The sequence below is a fragment of the Bacillus rossius genome (assembly GCF_032445375.1).
Source record: "Bacillus rossius redtenbacheri isolate Brsri chromosome 9 unlocalized genomic scaffold, Brsri_v3 Brsri_v3_scf9_2, whole genome shotgun sequence".
Taxonomy (NCBI): domain Eukaryota; kingdom Metazoa; phylum Arthropoda; class Insecta; order Phasmatodea; family Bacillidae; genus Bacillus; species Bacillus rossius.
This window is the reverse complement of record NW_026962013.1, coordinates 24,063,406-24,085,187: the sequence shown is the minus strand read 5'-3', so window position 1 is coordinate 24,085,187 and position 21,782 is coordinate 24,063,406. Positions and strand designations below refer to the sequence as shown.

The 21,782-nt window shown below is 38.2% G+C and overlaps 1 protein-coding gene across 3 annotated transcripts in view; it reads right to left on the bottom strand.

Moving 5' to 3' along the window:
* The window catches only part of LOC134542962 (NADP-dependent malic enzyme-like), a 65,849-nt gene extending 49,852 nt beyond the window's left edge, over positions 1-15,997 (bottom strand). The window contains exons 1-2 of one of the 3 annotated variants that reach the window (XM_063387591.1): positions 15,775-15,997; positions 14,735-14,930 (exon numbers count right to left, since the gene is read on the bottom strand). In XM_063387591.1, coding sequence (XP_063243661.1) covers positions 14,735-14,930; positions 15,775-15,827 — 249 coding nt within the window. In that variant the 5' untranslated portion in view covers positions 15,828-15,997. Of the gene's footprint in view, positions 1-14,734; positions 14,931-15,774 lie in introns of those variants that run through there. The other 2 variants (XM_063387589.1, XM_063387590.1) reach the window with 2 other exon arrangements.
* Between the last annotated feature and the right edge of the window lie 5,785 nt (positions 15,998-21,782).

The following is a 21,782-nucleotide window of genomic DNA, read 5'->3' as shown; positions in this document are numbered from 1 at the left end:
TTAAGTATCCGAAAAAATTAAAAAACATAACTTATTCGCTGCGAACTGTTTTGAAGTATTCCGATATGTTTCACATCAAAAAAAGAAAACCTACATGTGTATTTCATTCAGATTTTTTTAATTAGTAAATTAATGCCTTAGGACGCCACCGAACAAATGTTAAGACAAAAACTGTACAGGTTTCACTTAAATAATTTTTTTAATATATTGAAATGCATTTTCTCACAAACTGACACATCAAAAAGTCGACCCGCGGAAAATTTTTTTTCTATTAAAGATAGATGTGGGACGAAAGCGGGAAAAATGTTCAAAATGAATTGAATTTGTTTTTAAAAGCAGCCCCATCTCAATTGCTTCTACAGTTTCCGTGTAAATAGCTGTTAAAGATGTGTCTTATCAGTACAAGAGCGCGCGCTGCCGTCGTAAGAGGAAACAGGGTCGTGTGTTAAGATAAGTGGGGTTCTGTCCTACAAGCAATTTCAAATACATGGCTTCCTTAGCCAACAAAAAAATATTATAATCGATTCTTGAACATAATATGTAAAATGTATGAAATAAATACGAAGGAATTCAATAGCGATCATGGTACAAAATTTTGAATTATTTTTCTATCCTTCTCAACACCAAGCATCTTATCAAACATTGTTTTAGACAAAGTTTTGGAAAATAATTATGATATTATTACAAACAATTTAAACAGATTTGATAAGGTGTCTACTAAGGCAGTTACGTTTTTTTTGTCCGGTGAAAATTTTTTTCGAACCCATGCAGTTATGGCTGGTCGTATCAAAAATGTATTTAGAAAACATTTTTCGGCATTAGGTAATCCGACTCATCATACGTTAAAACGGATTCGATATTATTCATATTATGGGAGTTGTAGCGATTTTTCTGTTTTTCAAAAAATCTTCCCCATTTCGAACCAATTGCTCGGATTTTTCCCATAACTTACTTGACCGAGAATTTCCATTACCGTATTTTATTTATCATTTTGGACATGACTTGTCCAAAAATACGGCATTTATCGGGCCCATGAAAATGTGATATATATATATGATTTTTAGAACAGAAAAGAAAACTATAAGAAATTTTCGTCTGCAATAGGTAGTTTTTATTTGAAATTTACATAAAAGTGGCATTATTACAAATTTATATGTGTAATAGTATAAAATATTATAAATTACGATATGATTTCTTAAAATGCTTGTTGTTCGATCCAAATTACAAAGACACGCATCTCCTGAAATTCGTAATATGTTAGAGATTTGGCAACAGCGCGCGCCATAAGCCGTGTACTGCAATCTAAGAGTGGGACGGGCTATAGGCCGAACGGAGCTGCTCGCGAAGCTAACGGCACCAGCCAGGAAGACTACCCGTCACTTTCTTTCCTCCTGGCCAATTAAGATGTATTTCAAGGCTAGTTGAATAATAACTTTTTTTTAATGTTCCATTATATCATTCACATCATAACTCTGATCTAAGAAATTCATGTACCAAAGTATAAAGGCCACAAACATGAAATCTGACTGCAGGGGCGGGGTTTAGGTTTTTCCTCCGATGAGTGCTGGTTGGTGGGCTGGGATAGTCCGGGTCACTGAACTAGCATGAACTAGGGTCTCATTACACCTCAGGAATTGCATCGGCCTTTGGAGGACATGAGATAGTTCAGTTATTAAATAATAAATCCGTTCTGTGATTTCAATAGAACTTAATGGTAAGAGAATAATTATTATGTTAAATTCGTCATAAATTGTACCCCTAGCAGCCAAGTTTAACAAGCGGCCATTTTTTAATTTTTTTTTTAACTTGTCTGATCTTGCAATCAGTTTTGTGCTTTTACCATGTCATAGCCGGATCATGAAGTAAAACAGATCGAAGGACGTAACTGCCGTAATTCCTATGAAAATGGACGGGTTACAACCTATACCACCACGCGCCGGAAGTACAGTGCATTCATTACAGCTATTGTCTTAAAGTTGACGGTTCTCATGTCCTGGAGGTACACACTTCCTGTCACATGCAAAACAACACATGTTTGTTTACGAAAACTAACATATGCAGCTGTTTACAAACACTGCTGACAGAATAACCGTGGCAGGATACACAGTCCACTGTGTAATGTACCATATTCGGATGGGGGTCTTCACTCTTAAGTCTGACCCCACCAGAGTAAACTATGAAAGGAAGGAGAAGGGGATGAGGAAGAGGTTAGGGACCACAGTGGGCGGAATTCTGATGTCTGGATTTGCCTCTTCTGGAGAGTCATGGACTATACTCAAAAACTAGTTCATGCCTGTTGTCCCATACACGCACTATTTATTTCCTATTCACGGATCTGCCCTGCACAGCTTCGGTCGCTGGAGTCTCTCACTCTCCCTAGCACCGAACCGGAGACCTCCAGCCTTGCAACCCGCTATACTCGTTGGTAACCACCATTCCACTACACAAGTAAATCTCACGCGCTTCTCGGCACAACTACCATCACTCTGTCTGCGCACGTCCAACTGCTGGGCTTCACGGTAAGAAAGTCGGTGAGTGACCACGAGGGGGCGCGCTACGCTAGCAGTCAGTGATTCCTGCACAGTGGCTGAACTGCACACACGCCTCTAGCGGCGCACTGCCAGGGCAGCCAACTCTCTCTGCTGACGAAGCGAACACACTCCTTCGCCAGCCGCAGACCACCTCATAAAATTCCAATATTAAGTTCCCTTACAAGTGTTAAATTCGAGACACGTCACGTGAGACAACTATTATCTAAACATACAGGATTCTACTAACAACCGTCATTTCTTTCCGACAACCATACGAAATTCAACTTATAACACAGCTTGATCTACAGCTGCCCCAGCTGACTGCGTATCAAAACTGCTTCGGGTCAAATGCCACAGTCTCACGACACTTGGAACTACTTCAGTGGAATATGCTTTACTCAGCAACTAGTTACAAATGTATTCTGAACATGTTCTCCTCGGAGTTATTTATTATTCAGACTAAGCAGGTTTTACTTCAGAACGACATATATTCTCTATTTGCTTGTAATTAGCTTTAAAAAAGACGTGCAACAGCCGGTACTCCCAAAAGGTAAATAAAATATTTTGATTGGTTTTGTGTAAGTGAATTGATGTACAGGTTATTATTATGATGGCTTGAACATGCAATTAAACAACCACCGTGGTAAACACTGAAAAGCAAATATTTGGATAGATTCGAGCTGTAAACGATCTATTTCCGTGAATCCTGCCAAGCACTTTCTTACCAATCATGAGAATGTCTTCAAATAGTGCGGTGTAAACGTGGTCAAAACGAAAACTCTGATATGATAAAAAAAAAGTGATTATCTGGAATGCACGGTCACGCGATAGTGGAAATACGCGAAGAGCAGCTATTATTTCACCTGCACTACCTCAGCATCACACTTCTTGATGTTTGTCACAGCTGCGTCACCGATAGCTGGAATATGTTCAGCATCGCGAGCTTGGTGAAAACCCACGAGCGCTTTCCAGTGGAAGCTCGGCGCGAACTGGCCACACGTCTCAAAAAATAAATACGACTCCATCACGTGGCTTCACTAGTATACATAAAAAAATTTGTTGAATTTTTTACAAGGAAAATCCTTGGAAACTCTTGCCAACGACATAACTTTTAAAATTGCAAGGCAAGCCGTTTTTTTACAAGTGTCATCGTTGGCAACAGTCTCCAAGAACCACACAATCCTTGTAAGAGTAAAACAAACAAACCAAATACTGAGTAATAACGCACAGAAAGAAAACTAACTTTATTTTAAAAGTACCAACACTGGCTACTCCTGTGAACACCTCGGGATGGTAAAATAACTAACCATTTTAAAAAGAAAAGCTATCAGCTTGATAAATAATTAAAAACCTTATATTGTAATCATACTATGTCAAGACTACGGGTAACTTGAAATACAAATTTTTATTTGAGAATTGCTGTAACGTATCTAGCACACACCTGTTTTTTGCAAGATTGATGGAATATCCGAACGAAGATGAGGTCATGAATGTTCGAAATATCAATTTCAAATCACTCTGAATAAAGGTCCATAAAAACATTTCCCAGTTATAAATTTAAATAGTATCAACTGTAAGCGTTTATAGAGTTTTGGTCTAAGGTCACAATTAAATAGTAACTCCAAACAATTTTAGATAAGCGCATGAGCGAGAACTGCTTTATTTTCTCGCTTGCAACACCACCTACGCAAAATGACGACTCCAGAGCGTAAAGCGTTGTGTGTTTTGCAATTTGCCAAGAGTGAATCTGTAATTTCAGTTCAACGTACGTTTCATGGCAAAAACATCCGCCAATGGTCGCGATGACTGGCCTCCGCGTTCACTTGACATACCACCATGAGATTTTTTTTTTCCTTCCGAACTTTTACGTTCCGCCACTACCTAATGATTTGCCAGAGTTGAGACACAGTATTGAAGAGGCTGTTGCGTCCATTACTCCGGACGTGTTAGCCAAAAAGTGAGAAGAATTGGACTGAAGGTTGGGATGTGTGCCGTATAACTAAAAGTGCATATATTCAACATTTTTGTAAGAAAACCTAGGTTAGTTTACCTTCAATTCGATGGTATGATTTGTTGTAAATAGTCTAAATTAAAACTTTTATAGTATACCACTGAAACTGGGGCATCCTGTACAAGCAGTCGCGAACTCGGTCAAGCTGTCGTCAGTGAGACGGTCTGGACGGTAAGTCACGCACGGCTGCGGCCCCGCGATCAATAATAGCAAACCATCGCTGAGCGACAGCCTTGATTCGCTCGCCCTTGGTGCGAGCCTTTAGCCTTACGCCGCCCGTCGAAAGCAGCGATGTAATAAATGGTATCCAAGGCGTCGAAAGCAACCGGGCAGCGATATTCGTTAGGCCAGACACTAACTGTTGTTTTACTGCCCATAGCCGTATTTCACGTGCACACAAATACACCCATCATACAGATTTCGTTTTAATTTGAATAAAAGGTTAAACTTTCACGTGCACGATATAAAAGCCTGCCGACCAAACCTGTTTTCTTGATCAAACCATGTCACAAACTTGCTCCTCAGTTAAAAATTTACATGTGGGAAAACAGAGTTCACATAACACTCATTAGCCATAAATACTTTAGAAAGCTGAACTAGATTTAAAAGCTACAGAATGAAAAAAAATATATATATATATATACTACACGCATTCTGGATGTCCAATGGCTAGTTTACACTAGACCAGTAATTTAGTAAACTCGCCATGTGTGTGAACAGAACTGGAGTAGTCGCGTGGTTTAGTCAAACGGCGAGTGAGCTCGATCGAGTTCAGTGAATAGTCGACGGTCGAGTAAATGGAGGGAGGTACTCTAAATTTCCGAGACTGACACCTAGTTTTTTGAAGTAGTTTTATTGGACCCACCCGCTAGATAGTAGCTTTCACAATATACTAATAACATTGCTATATTGTGAAAAGCAATGCATAAGCTATTATCAGGCAAACAAACCAGTGAAAATTAATACACTTTAATTTGGTAGCCACGTAATTTGTGGTTCTATAGAACATATTTTTTTTTATTACAACTCAGCATTAAGTATTTCTTGCACAGTTTAAATTTCTGTTACTAAGCAATTAGTCAAGTAATTAAATTAACATTATAAAACTAAACTTTCAATTTTAAATCCTCAGGTTTTAGAGGTTTTTTTTCCGCTAGTAGTTATAGTTACGGGCCCACCCAACAGATAGCGTCACATGTCGCGCAAAACATGGATTCAGTTTTCACTGTTTCTCCCTCCTCGTTCTATGGCCGAGTAGATTACTTCACCCCTCTTCACTCGCACTTTAGTGGAAAGGTATGAACGACGACGTTTTAGTGGAGTTAATTAGTACAGCTAGACACTCGAGCATCAACTAAACTAGCTTCTTGCCTCACTCGCATACTTGCCGTTTTCTCGTCCACTCGACACGCACTGGTCTGGAAGAAAACCAGCTTTAAGACTCGGTGCTCATAAAAAGGGCAACGCCGGAAGTGGGGATCGAACCACAGATCCTCGCCTCGTTACCGTGAAGCCTCAGCGGATCACGGCTACCAAGAAGGGCACTTATTATTATCTCATAGGTCTAAATGATTAAAGTCTCTACCTTAGTGGAATGACTAAAAAAGACATCAATTCTAAAACCTCCCACGGCACAGAATTTTTGATTTGATGCAAAATTACAATAAGGGTATCGGGCCGCCTAATTGCACGCATTTACGGACGGGGGATTTTTTGATTTCTTGTCACGAAAGTGCCGAGGTAGGCGGGAATGTCCTGCACGATGTGGCTGCGAAAGATAACATTAGTTCCAACAGTTTTTATGTCATAATTTTGTATCGTTTAGTATTGAAGATTGGCTTTCTTTAAGGCCGAGATCCCACACACACACACACACACATTGGACAGTATTTCATGATCACAAACGGAGGAAATATTCGTAACAGCCAGTCAATATTAACTTCAGTCGTTGTGCTAAATCATTTACTATACTTTAATGAAGCCAAATTTTGAGAACTAAATGACGAAAAATAGTTATACACATGAAAACTGTTGATACTAAGATGGCGCCTTTCAGTTCCCAGCTCTCCCCTTAACGTCTCTGCCGAACAGAATGGCTTAACTACTGACAACATTCTAAAAAACCTTACGTGCTCGAGAGATGGATCTCGAACCCATGACCCGGATAAGTTTGGACACAACTGAATGTTGACAGTCGTATTTCTTTATAGCCATACGTTCACATCGACCGTCTGCGGCCAACGACAAACCATTACAACCAAACCCCCACCTGCCCCACACAGCGTGGGCCTCAAAAATAGTCTTGTAAAACACGCCAGGCAGGAACCAGTAACCATGAATCTGCATTTTAACGCTTCGCTGGTCATGTTCGCATGCCACGGCGGAGTGTGTGTGCGAGAGAGAGAGAGAGAGAGAGCGAGAGAGCGAGAGAGAGAGAGCAATGAAATTGCTTCATGCGTCCGTGGATAGTCTACGAGTTCTCGTATGAAACCAGAACTTCGATTATGCTGCCAGGTTTTCTCCTCAGACAAACACAATACTCCGGTTTATATTATTCATTTAACAGCAATTACCTATATATGTCCCATAAACTGTACTTATGTATTCAGAATGACTTTCTGATGGGTACTGGCCAAATCCAAGCAAAAAGGGGCCTTTAGATAAGAGTAACGCTTTACGTATGTACATTACATATGCCTTTCCGTAATTCGAGAGGAATAAAGCTAACAGAAGGGAAGTTTGCAATAACTAAGTAGTCATTTTATAGACTTGGACTTAAAAAAGTGTCGACAGCGAGGGGACTTTAAACAAACGAAACATACCTGGGATATGTATGGAGGAATGTCTATAGTAAGGGACCATCCCAGATTTTCCTGCAGAGATTTTCGAGAAATCACGTAAAAAAAAACAAAATCGGGATAGCCGTACCTTTGATCTGAACCCAGGTCCTCTGGAATAGGTGACTTATCTGTCTTACACTGCGTCAAACGCGCTCCAATGCAGATAAAAAATTCCAACTTTTACTCCATTGTGCATAAAACTAGAGACCGATCACTGTTGAAAACCAAATTAAACAGTCAACAACTGGTATACTTTCCTAAGAGGGCATCGGGCCACATAAATTACGCTCTTTTTACGAACGCGGATTTTTTTTTTTGGTCAATTTAAATTCCGAGGTTGGCAGGGGGAATGTCCTGGCATGATGTCGACCAAGGCGAAGGAGTCCGCGACAATTACGTGTAATTGCCGGCCGACAGGACGACAGAGTGCTGGAGTAGGACAGAGTAAAAGGTAAAATGGGTGAGTAGGAGGGGGGGGGGGGATGGCCTCGAGCCTGTCCGAGGCGGGATCAGCGAACTCGAGGCGTCCGGGTTGCGCCACCGGGTTGCCCCAGAAACCCCGCCGGGCCGCACGGCGAGGTGCGAGCCCCCCCAAGGCCACCCCGCGCCCGTGCACTGCTGTCCCCCGGTGCACGGAGACAACTGCTCCGGCGTCCCTGAGCGTTCACCCCCGCCTACTCTCGGGAAGCCTACAACTCACGTAGTTTCGGTTCCCTGCAAGAATTTCAGAAGATTTCCGAAGTTTTGCGTTTTGGTATTAACGCCACTTCAGCCGCTAAATCAGAAGTTTCCAATGAAAACAAGCATGTTGTGACTGACCTAACCCTTCGATTTTTTTTAATTTCAATTTTTGAGAGAAATCCGAAGTTGCACGAACGTGGTAGGGAACAGAAACTACGTGAGTTGTAGGCTTCCCTCTACTCTCGCCCGCGGGAGATCCACACACTACAGCGCGCATCTCATCCCTAAGATTGCAAGTGTGCATTTAAATGGGCATTTACTCTCTCTTTACAGCGCACGATTTCTGCCATTAGCGCTGTCCTTGTTTAGGCGTGCTCTGTTGCCAGATGCACACCACAGAGCGCAAAAGATTCAGAAACGACTTTGTAAAGTAATGAATATATTTTTTTAATAAATCTAAAAAAAAAGTTGTCTTTTTTTAAATTAGATTTGTAGATAAACATCATGTTGTATTTTATCAAGAGCATCATCTGATAAAATTATTATTTTTTTGTTATTTCTAAGGTGACATAACTTGAAAGAGACCACTTGGTTCCAGCAGTTTTAGCTAACAATATGTTTACATAATTTAATTTTTTTTTTTAAAAAGTGCTCATGTGAAATAACAATTGGTGTTTAACGCTTAATTACATGTTATATCAGAATTACTAGACCTGTAACAATACTGTCAGTAGACACTATTTCATTGTCTTAGAAAAATTAGAAATAGTACAATTTAAATTAACGATGATAAAACTAATACTTTAAATGTTAAAAAGCCGGGTAGCATCAATCTGGCAACAAGGTTCAACATTTACTCTGTACTGCAATCTAAGCGTGAGACGGACTATATCAGTAGATTCCCTAAGACGGTGCGGGGGGGGGGGGGGGGGGTGGGGGGGGAAATTACTTTCATCATTTCCATTTCACAGCTACGATTTTGCAAAAGCAAGGAGCCCCCGCAGTATAGTGAATTTTTAATTCCAGGGGGGTAGTGGGGGGGGGGGGGCCACCGGATTTACGTCCATGCATACAAATCTACTGGTATGTATATGTAAAACCAAAAATTAGACCCCATTACAATTGCCGAAAATGGAATGATAGGTTGAATTCAAAAGTGAAAAATAAATTCGAAACACTTTCATCCAGTTAGACTCGCAGGCCACTTTTTCTTACATACATAATTTTTTTTTATTTCTTGACTCCAAAATTACTCTGGCATTAGTAAACAAGGCCATGTGTGTATAAGTTTCCAAATCCAAGCACGGCATTGAAACTGTCGCTGCGGCCGTGCTCACATCGCGAGAGATTCGCCGAGTCATCTCCCGGCTCTACGGGGGAGCTTTTATTTTTACCCCCTTCGAGGGGAAGCCCCTCCATGTTTACTGTTTACCGCCGGGTACGTGTGCCTGGGCCCGTGCCAGGCGTTGACCTGTGCGGCGTGTGCGCTCTCTCAGGACACGTCATTGCTGTCCGCTCGCTTCAGCTTCGTCCGACATGCGAACCCAGGCCAGCCCAGTGGCGGATCCAAGGGGGGGCACCAGGGGCAAGTGCCCCTCCCGAAAAACCAGTTGTCTGCTACATTAATATTACCGACAAAAATGATTGTTTCTGAAACCAATAAAATATTTTAATATAATTAATGAATTTCTTGTAGAATATTAAAATCTGGTGGTTGGATGTTATGTGTAGTGTGAGTAGATTAAATACAAATTTAGTAATTTTAAGACTTTTTTCTCTGGATATTCTGAAATCCTAGAGTGCCCTACGAGGTGAACCTCTGGATCCCCCACTGGGCCAGCGAACAGGGCAACTTCCGCCAACTAGAATAATAATATTGCGGTCGGCCGTCTCGGATCTCGCCACCTGGCTTATAATAGCTATAGCATGTGACTTTTTTCATATACCTAGCACAATGTCTCATCGGCAGAGAGGTGGCTGGAATTACGGGCGATGATACGAGAATGTAGCAGTTACGGAAATCATTTGCGGGGGAAACTAGCTATAAACAAGCCATTGAAATATCGCGAGTCGCTTCAACAATATTAAGTACCCCATCTAATCAGTGTTAAGTGAGGCGGGATGATAAGTGCGACACTCGCTGGTGTTTCTGGCGCGGTATCGTCTCTAAGCACAAGGCTCTGAACTGGCGCGCAGTCAGTCTACTCGTTGTGCATAGGACAACTATGAAATTTGAGCGGTAATCTTAACATAAGATGGCGGAGAAATACAAGGCCCTTGCGTGCTTTCAAGAATCTTTATAGGGCGTTTTTTCAAGTCTAAAAATTATTCTGACGCTTTTCGTAAACAAACACCACTCTGATATCTTCAAATCGCGTGGATTTTTTCTGAATCTCTGCACACCATATGTGTGACCAGGAAGGATCATATTAAGACAAAATTGAGAAGTCGGGCACTTATTAAATTCATTAATTTTTTTCTTCCGTAAAAGCGGAAACAAGCTGTACTTACTGTAGGTATTGGATGGAGTCACGAGGAAAATCACTGACGCCCAGTTTGAACGCATCTTTATTAACTCGATAACTGACCCTGAAATTTTATCTAACTCGTGTGAAGGTTGTCGACCACACATCAGTGTGTGTATTGAGCGTGTGAGGAACTTCCAATGAGGACAAGCGCGACCTTCACACGAGTGTCGTTTATACATTTGCCTATAAATATGTTAGGGCCGTCGAGATAAACTAAGTGCATGGGTGCAACACTTTTCAAACTCTTCACAATTAAAAATAAAATTAACGACTAAAAATTGCCGTGGTCATAACTGTAAACGTGAACTGTGCGTATCACATAACTTGTAAGGTTTCCAATGAATCCAATTGGCAGTAGACTTGTAGTAAATATTTATAAACAACTAAGTTGAACTCGCGCATAAAAAAAGTTTGGAATCTTATCCGGGTTGCCTTCTCACGAAGGCGCTTGTTCATTAACACAAAGACGCGCAGCTACAAAGGCAGTAGGTATCAAGGGGAATAAAGATGGGGGGGGGGGGGGGAGGGAAGAGAGAGACAGAGAGAATGTGAATCTGTAAATGTTCAAGGTAACTGCAAACACTAGCGAACCTCGATAAAGGGACTGACTTGACAAAAATTCCATACATAGGTTAGGTTCTATATATAATTAAAACTGTGAAGCATATCCAAAATTATTGCTTCTGTTGTATGAAATAGTCAAGTTGGTAATGAACAAGTATCTCGTATCATTTAGTAGTAAATACTGCTTTCTAAATTCATATTTTCAGACATATTGGATCAGCAAAAGCGTACGCAGTATAAAGGGTAGAGATTGCGGTGGAGGGGGTTTATCCCCTCTCCCGTAAACCGAAAAAATTGAAAGAATTTGAAAGCAAACAGAAAACAAAAATGTTCTATCGCTCTCCCCCCCCCCCCCCCCGTCCTTTTTTTCTCTCTCCTGAAACTATATTCTGCGTTTACGCTTCTGTGGATCAGTGGTTACAAGCTTCTAGCTGTTAAGTCAAAAATTCCCAACTTCGATTCGCGGCCAGGTCGAGAATTTTTTACTTGTGGCAAATTACCGTCCCGGTTTCAGTACTGGGTACTGCGGTGTCCCTACGAAATGCAGTGGCCAATCACAGCAGTTTCTTTTCGCCTAGCCAGCTCTAGTCACACCATTGTCATACTTCTCCTGCGGTATCGCCTCCAAGGCGCGTTATACAGTGACAGAGAAATGAAGATCACGTCAACGGAGACGGATCTCACAGATCAGAGTTTCTACCAGTGGCGTAGCCAGGATTTGTGTAAGGGGGGTGCTAAGAAGCATCCCTCCCCCCCCCCCCCCCGTGTTAAAGCGGGGGTCCGGGGGTCCTCCCCCGGAAAATTTTGATTTTAAGGTGTAAAATAGTGCTATTTTAGCAGTTTTCGGTACTTAAATTTAAATATTGCAATGGTAAAAATTTTATTAATTTTTAATATGAAATTTGTTTGAGTGATGAATAAGAAATTTAATTAAAGATTTGGTGCTAAGGGGGGGGGTTTTAACCCCTAAACCCCCCCCCCCCCCTGGCTATGCCCCTGGTTTCTACGATGACTCGGCAATGCTGGGCTCTTCCGTTTACATTACTCCGTGCGACCACTAAATTCGTTAAAGTTAAAAATAGTTTAAAATACACGAATATCTATTACTTAATCTTTTATATTTATATATATATATATATATTTATATATATGATGTTGGTATCACCGTTTGACCGAAGGCCATGTAAGTTGGCACATAGAAGTTTTTTTTATGGAGAATGTTTTCATGCTATCCATGTTTTTGTAACTCGCCGCTACAGAGCATAAATTTCTAAACCATTAAACCGATCGCCATGAAAATTGGTAATATTTGAACACGGAGAATATTTGCGCGATTTCCATTTTGTTATAACTCTTCACTAGATGGCGCTGCAGCGCATCAACTTCTAAACCGTTCAATCGATCTCCATGGGTAAACAGAAAATCATAGACATACAAAAAGTAATTGTGTGTCATTTCTCTATGTCCACCACTGCACTGTCATATAGCACTATCACCCTGTGTTCAGCCCGGGCAACACCATGAACTGCAGCTATGAATAACTATTATTATTTTATCTGTAGGCAAATGGGGCATTCCAAGCCAGTACATCCAGGGCTATCCACCCCACCATCTCAGATTTGGATTAAATTTGGTACCTGGTAACTTCAGACAAATATAAGAACCAGTGTTTTTCTTTTTTGGAATATTGGCTCTTGTTTGGAATTGAAAGCCCTTCAAAGTTTCCCTTTGTTTGGTGGATTATTTTTAATCCGCAACCAAAGTCGAGTGTTATCTTGCTTCAAATTTCATTTGTAATAAGTTATTAATGTAGAATCATGAAATTCACAACACTTATTCAGAATTTTACGTAGATTACAAACATAACTCGCAAAACGTAACTAAAAGCCCACAAGTACGTGCAATTTATGTTAGAAGTGTAAAAACTGAATTACCAAAAATTGTAGACCAATTCAGTAATCCTATTATAACCTTTTTTTCTAATAATCTTTACAATCTCGTGCTTGGTACAATTAGAAAGAGCAAAAAAATTTGCTATTGTATCGTATTGTATAGCGGACCTAAGCGCAATACTCTGAGCTCATGCGCGTCTTCTCGTCGTGCATAAGGCAAGTATGAGATTTGAGTGGTAACCATAACCTGATGCTGGGTAATTGTTCCTTATTGTGTATCTGTCATATTTAGTTTTTAAACTGTATCTTCCACTCTTCTAAATATACTATTTAAAAGAGAATTTTGGTGACAGAACTCACCCGCCCCCAGTGTATTCTTAAATGTTTTTCGTAGACAGCACACTGATATCTTGAGCAGTTTTTACACCTCGTGTTTTTTTCTGACCCTCTGCACGCCGTATGTGTGACCAGGTGGGAGGGGACCTTAAAATCATTCTTTTTTGAAAATAAAGTAATTATTAAAATCAAATTATCTTTCTCGAATCAAACTTTTAGAATCGATAAACCAGACTACCAAGGTGGTTGATGTAAAAATGATGGCACGATGCCTAAGAACCATGAACTCTAGACAAATTATTCTCCCCCGTCAAATCGAATCTGTTGTGGAGAAAACCTTAAAACCTAACATTTAAAAAAAAAATTGCAAACCATTCACAAATAAAACCATATTATCGCGATATAATCTGACTTGTACATTCTTCCACGCCATTAGTTGGCAGCAGTTGCGCGGGAAATATTTAAATTATGTATTTCACTGCTCGCACCAGTTATTTCAACATCCATTGCTCGATTAAGAGAAAAATAAAAACTACTAACCAATAATCTAAAAAAAAATGTTACCCATTTGTGGCTAAAAACGATATATATTTAGAATAACGAGATATTGGCTCAAAACGTTCACTGCAAATTACAACACGATAACGATTTACATTTTGCTTAAATGCATATGCCTAGGTTATATCGTACATGAATAACATAATACTACTAAACAAATTTAAGAGTAATTGCCTTTGAACAATTATCAAAGGGGAAGATTTAGTGGAAATTATTTCAAAAGCACAATAAGAAAAAAAAATAAACGTCGAAGCCACGGCATTATTACTAGTTGAAGTTGTTTTTATGCTAAGCACATATTCTAAAAACTAAAAGCCTTCGCATGTTAGGTAACAAGTCATAGGTTATCTGTTGATTATGAACGAAGATTAAATTAGGTGCGTAAGCTAAATATCACGCGATTTAAGTATGCATATTGCTACACATTATTGCACACGAGTGCTATAAAGTCAATAAAAAAATGCAAAGAAAAAATTACATCGTTCCTAAAAAATTTTTTTTTCAATTTGCATATTAGTTTAAATACATGACTCCTGCCAATAGCATTAGATCAGTTTGGTTCAAACATATTTACGTCCTGGTAATATTTTACGACTTCCATCATGAGAATAAATAAGTCAGGCAGTAAAGATAAAAATTGCAATTGCGAACAACTAATAAGCCACAACAAAATGACTAAAGGATAATGTTTAAATTTTTTTTTGAGCTAAATAGTAAACGTAAATAGGTCATAACACTAACAGTCAAAATAAAATCAGTACAATGAATCGGCAAACAGAACGTCAACACTTACCTTATTAAGCTGAGGATTGCGTAGGTAGTCGATACCACGCACGAAGGAAGGGCAAACATTCGTCCCCGTACCTTCCGAAAAAGGTCGCTGACCGAGTCGGTCTCTTCTTTCGTCCGTCATGTTTGCCGGTAAGTTAGGAAATGCGTCGCTCATAATACGGTATTTGTCGCCATAACAGAAACTGCCTCCCCTCTCCCTGAGGAAAAAAAAAAATCAACGTCACGACTGACGCGTGCGCACAAACGCAACCAGTTCAGCCAACACAAACTTAGAAATGTCCCAAAATTCATCGTTTCTGTAGAGAAACAAACTTCAGTACTAAACATTTTTTTAAACTTTACAGCTTAAAATTACAATTAAAAATTCAATACCTACTCAACACTGCAGCATTATTAACTCTTGTTTTACAATTGTTTCACGTGCATGACGTGGAATTTCATTTCATCAGATTACGAATTAGTTGAAACTGTTTGACCCGTCAAAAAAAAAAAAGGGGGGGGGGAATAGAACCTCTTTTCAGCTGTTTCATTACAGTTTTTTTTTTTTAAATATATGTACATACACACACACAACCCTTTCAGTATAGATGTATACAAATTTAGAGTAACATAAAGGACATAAATGTAAATATAGTTACTTTCATTTAAATAAAAAAAAGTTTTACACTTATGCCTCAAAGATTTTTGAACATGTTAAATAAAACTTTATTTTCACTACACAAAGTGAATTTATTAAAAAAAAAAAGACACAGAGACAAATTATCAAGTCTCATGTAGTTTAACTACATACTCTAATCATTTAAGCCCAATGAACACACACGTCCCTCCCTCCTACCTAATTCTTATCACAGTAGATATTTAATATATAAATATACATGTATCTATTTCATATGATATATGCTATATAATAGGTATTCACTATTTTATATATATTTATAAATCTACTAATTGCTATTCAATACCCCCCAAAAGATTGTGCACGTTAAATTTATTTTTAATAGCAAAGTAAGCAAGTGAGACACTTGCATGCAATAGACTTGCCTGGTGCTGCACCACTTCGGACAGGAGACGGCAACAGCTGCAGTGTTGCCCATGGAAACCACAGTGCAGTCCAAGTCACTGCCTTGCCACACATTCCCTGCTCGCCTGGGTGTGATGCAATCCAAGGAGTGGAACCAAGGACCACGGCTTGGCTCGCAGCAAACAGACCACGACCATGAGCCGGTGCCCGTAGCCGTAGCATCATATCTCTCGAGGTTGGTGTACAATCAGCGCAATCATTAGTGCACCTGTGAGGTCCGTAGACCCTCCAAAATATTTAAAAAAATACTCAAGAAAGTTATGTAAAAAAAAACCAAACCATTTGTCTTTTACTATAGTAACTTTGTTTAAAATTTCTGAATATAAAAGTCCCAGTGATAAATTTTAAAACAGGCTCAGATGGGAGTAGCATAGAATGACCCTCAAAACAAAATTTTCAGCTATGGCACTGCCACAGTTTTTGATGGAGGCAAATGAAGCAATGCCCATTACAGATTTTCACTTAATATTTTAAATTTGTCAAATGTTAGAAGAATTTTTAGGTATCCAAGCAAGTCACCACAGTTATTTTCATAAATTTCTGATAGTATTATCACTTTGAAAGGCAATGTATAGATTTGACAATCCTCAAATGATAATAGGTACTCTGAATTGGAGAAATTTCATCAATTCTAGATTCTCAATATGAAATATATCACTATTGTAACAACAATTTCACAAGTATTTTGGGGGGAAAACCAAGGTAGGTAAAACACTTCTTTATATCAGTCACATAATAGTTTTGAATCCATTAAAATTTTCATTCACAAAACTTGTTGGCCAAGACTGTTCAAGACAGTAAAATCTGTGTACACACATGTTTTTGTTGATAGGAGGCACATAAAAGCAAAATGTGAAGTGTTTTAAATATTAAAAAAGAAATATCACAAAATTATAACTGCTGTTAAATATTTTATCTTTCAAATAAAATTGTTACCATTATACTTGAGTGGATTATTAAAGGCTTAAAATTTTTTGTGATTATACTGCTAATTACTTAACATTTGTAATTACGTATTGACTATTGAATGAACTAAAAGAACTAATACCTCATCTCAAGTATTCAACCTTTTTTTCTCTTTTTTCTTCTGATTCTAGGTTTTTATATAAAGAAAAAGTTTTAAAATTTGACTATAGGTAGGCATAACCCAGCTGTGTAAACTCTGAAAATGAATTCCAAAGAACGACCATGGCACAAATAGTCTGGGGGAAAAAAATTGTCATGCGAGGCCATTTTACTAATCTGGCAACAAAATTTGCTACATAAAACCAAACACAATGCTTACATAGTGGAACATACAAAGAAATTGACTTTGCCATGAAAAATGGAATAAACCAGCATTATTGCATGGGAAACCAAAAAGCATTAAAGAAAAAAAATTATTGGGTATTAACATTTGGATATGCAAACACTGGTTCCCTATTATAACCCAATGTTAATGAAGAAATGGCTGTTTGCTACCTTCCCAACTGGTGAGCAGCCAAACACAATTTCATAACTGCCCAGTCCAGGCAACGAGTGGGCACGTGACCTTGTGCCACATTTTTAAGGCCACGAGCGAGGCGGTGAATGTCCACAACGGCCTGCAGCACTCCCTCAAACCACTGCCGCCAACATCCACCTCCATAAATCTTAATTGGTTTCCCCAAGAACTAAGCTACTTGTGTGTTCACTACTGGTTTCAACCACTTTTCCTTCTTTACCTGATGTTCAGACATAGCAATGTTTTGTATGCGCTTCATCGTACATTAGTTTTTTATATCCTGTGATTCCCTTGGATTTAAATGTGAAGTACAAACCAAATTTATGTAGTCCAAAAAAACTTTCAGCTACACTGAACACACTTAGAATTTGAATACTTAACAACTCAATCAATTTATTATTAATATGCGAAAGTTTCAACTTTGAAATTGAAAACAGCTTAATTAATGTGTGCAAAAGGGCTTTCCACATTAATTTAATATAATGTAATTATCAATGTGCACTTGGAGCACCTTTACAAAATATGCATGAATGTTTTAAAAAAAATAATGACTATTAATTAACAAAGGAATTAACACTTATTTTAATGAAATTTCAATAACATAATATGTAATAGTGTATTATGCTACTGCACTGCAATATCATGTACCTATGTACAAAAGCGGTCCTATGGGAAAAGCAATGGGGGAAATTACTACCCTCCCATAACCCCTATAACTAAAAATAACTTGACATGTAAAAAAATACTTTTAAAGATATTAGAAATGCATAAAAATTTAATTTAGCTAAAAGAAATATGTAAACCAACTTAGTTTTAATTTATTATGTACAGAGAACTCATAAACATTACTAAAACATTGATCCACATAAATTAAAATGCTAAATCAAAACATTCTGGTAAAAATTATTTACAAACTTAAAATCACAAATGGCACAATTATTAAACAGTAAACAAGTGTGTGACGAGATAAAAATGTTTGTGTTGCATACAAAACTAAGTTGTAGGTAACAGAATAAATTCAATCTCACATGGTAACATGAATTTATCTCTTTCAAAATCTAACAATTGAATATTAAAACTACTCGCAATACTGACAAACCAGTGACAGATAACCAGGGGAGGGATAGGGAGGATATATCCCATCCAGAAGTTATGAAAAAATATGCAAGATCTCGGCAAAAAAAGTATCTATTTTATTTTGGGTGATTCAAGGTGAGCTGTTACACCACCTGAAATCACAAACCACAAAGGCAATGCATGTTGAAAATGAAGATAAACTGCCCAAACACCTTGTTGTTGACATAAATTTACAGAATATAAAAATTCATATTTTGAATTATTTTTTTTCAAATCCCCTTCTGAAATAAATTTCTGTACCCGCCACTGTATAAAACCACTGAAAGTAACAATAGTTTTACAAAAATAAAAATCTAATATATTTTATTTACATGTCAATGGAATGATCACACATTTCTTAACACTATCATGAGCTAGAAACAAATGCCTAAAAATTACCTTGGTTTAAAAACAGAACACTTAGGAAAACGGAGGAAATTTAAGGGGTTGGAATGAAATACTTCAACACCTTCCCCCCTCCAAGAAAAATTCTCCCCCTCCTTACTAAAAAAAATTATTAACAGAGCAAGATATATTAATGCCATACATATCTATTATAAATAAGCTCACCGGACAAAACATTAGTCACCAAGGTGCGCACGCACGGAAGGATCGTTAAGTCCCTACAGATGGCACAGCAAATGATTCCCGTGCTCAACTGCTTGCGCACTGCCTCTACGTGAGCATAACCATAAGGCAATAGCGATCAGTGAGACACTGATTTTTCAAGCTTACAGTGTACGTCAACATGGGTAGATGTAAGGATTTGACGAGAGTGGCATAAAGGGGCAAACATGTTTGGCAGTGCCGAATGGCCATACGGTGCATGAAGTTGTTGGATTTTTTGGTGTTTCACAGCGAACTGTACAACGTGTATTTACAAGCAGTGATGTACTACATGAGGCCATGAAACACATCAGAATTTTGGTAGGAAAAAGATTCTGACTGAGAGAGACAGGAGACATGTTTCACAGCTTGTAAATCAAAATCACTTCCAAACCTGAAAGGAATTGCTGCAGTCATTGAATGACGGTCCATCCCAACATGTTAGCGAGAGGACATGGCAAAGGGAACTGCATGCAATATACATTTGGAGTCGGTCAACTCGCAAGAGGCCATTGCTCTCAGAGGCACATAAAGATCCACATCTTCAGTGGACTAAAAATCATTGAATGTGGACAGTAGCTGACTGGCGGGACATAATGTGGTCTGACGAATCACGTTTTTTGCCTGTATTCCAATGACGCACATCGTCGATTGCACTGAAAGGCCAAATTAAGTATTTAATCCTGGTTGTGTGCAAGGTCAGGTTCAAGCTCGAGGTGGGCTTGTGATGTTTTCGGGGTGTTTTTTGTATCATGGATTGGGCCCGCTCACTGCAAGTTTATTTAAACTTTCTGGATGATAAGGTGTTGCCTTTCAGTTAACATCTGTACATATCGATACCCCAATTTTTCAAGATGACAACAGCACAGTTCATCGGGCTGAATGCATATGTGACTGGTTTTATGAACACTCCCCCACCCTATTACATCTAGACTGACCTGCAAAAACACCTGATTTGAACCCCATTGAAAATATGTGGGACTTGGAACAGTGGGTAAAACACAGATAGCATCCCCGCAATTTGGTGTTTTGCGCTATCAAATCCTCAGCGAGTGGCTTAACCTGGATGTGACTTATCTGAACAACCTCAAGGATTCTCTTCCTAAACAAATCCTGGCGATTATCAAGTCCAGAGGATGAGTTACACTGTTATAAATAATGATTGTAATGACTTCTCCAGGGGTGACTAATTTTTTTTCTGGTGATCTTATATAAAGAATATATTATTTAGGTGACTATTATGTATTAAAATCTACATAATTTATAATACAGATTACTATGTGCATATTTTATGAAAATATAAAGTATTTTCAACTTATTTGGTTTCTCTCTTCCAAAAAAATACAGTACGTATTTGGAACCGAAATTCTATTAGTCAAAATAACTACAGAAAAAAAATTATTATAGTAATAAATAACATATATAACTACAAACATTATATTAATATAATAAAATGTTACATGTACTCTGTTTGTGGAGATGTATTAACCATCATACAATAAGCTTTCAAAATTTTACACAAACTGAACAGAACTGAAATTTGTCAGTTATTGAACTCTTGATCAGAAAAAAAGTAGAACAGATGAAATTAATTTAAATATAACAATTTACATTTATTTAACCGTGAATGTTCCTGATCTGTCAAAACAGCAACAATATTTATCTATTCTAAGAAATCAAAAATACACTACATTGATATTTTAAGCAACTAAATTCACTTTTCTTTGGTATGTAGCATTTTCACTTACAAATTTACGTTGTTAAAAACTTCAATTGTCCCATTATTTACAGAAAATTTATATATAATTGCTAATCATAATGTACATTTTGTAAAAACATCCAAAAAACTTTTAAAATGCAACAGAATGTTTTGTAATGGATTTGGACTAAATGCTAACAAATAATGAAACAGAATTCTCAAGAAGTTTGTTTAGTTGAAAGCTAAGTTTACAGCTCAGGCTGTCACTGAAAATTAATTTATTGAGTAAAGAAAAAATAACCAGTTTTCATCTTCAGACCCCTGAAACTTATTTGTATGTTTTTCCAAAAATTACATAAAAAAACTTAATGCTTTCAAAGAATACACCAACAAAAATAATTTTGATTATACACATACAATTATTGTACAGTGACTTACTAAGACAGTTTCTTTGACCATGAAGATAGATGAAAATAAACTGCTCCTTATATCATCTTTTTTTTGCTCGCGGACGTAAATTTCGGGTTTGCTGTCCAGTAGGAAGTTTTACTTTACCTTTTTCACGACTTGAAACATTCTCCTCACTACTTACGCTAGTTTCTGAACTTTCATCACTAATACAGCCTGACACTTTTCGTTTTATTCTCGGACAAAATTTTTTAACCACAGCATTATCATCATCATCATCATCATCAATCGATTTGCTGTGGCCATTAGATACGTTTATAGAAACTGTTAAACCACCTTGCCTGCGGTTGGAAGCCAACTTCTTGCTGCAGAATCTGGTTTTCAACTTTGTGGCTGCGGCCACATTTGTTACATCAGTTCTACCTTGACCTTTAACATCCCTATCACCTCTATCGGACCACACCACTCTTCCTACACTAGGCATTTTTCTCGATAAACCTGATTTTTTAACGCACCGATCCTTGGTACAGAACCCTGCATTGCTATCCTCAGAGTCCAGTAAGTCTTGGGTATCTGGTTCGTAATTGGGATCTTCCAGCTGCGAATCTGGCACATTCTTCTGCTGTGCCTCCAAAACACTATTTTTAACTTCTCTG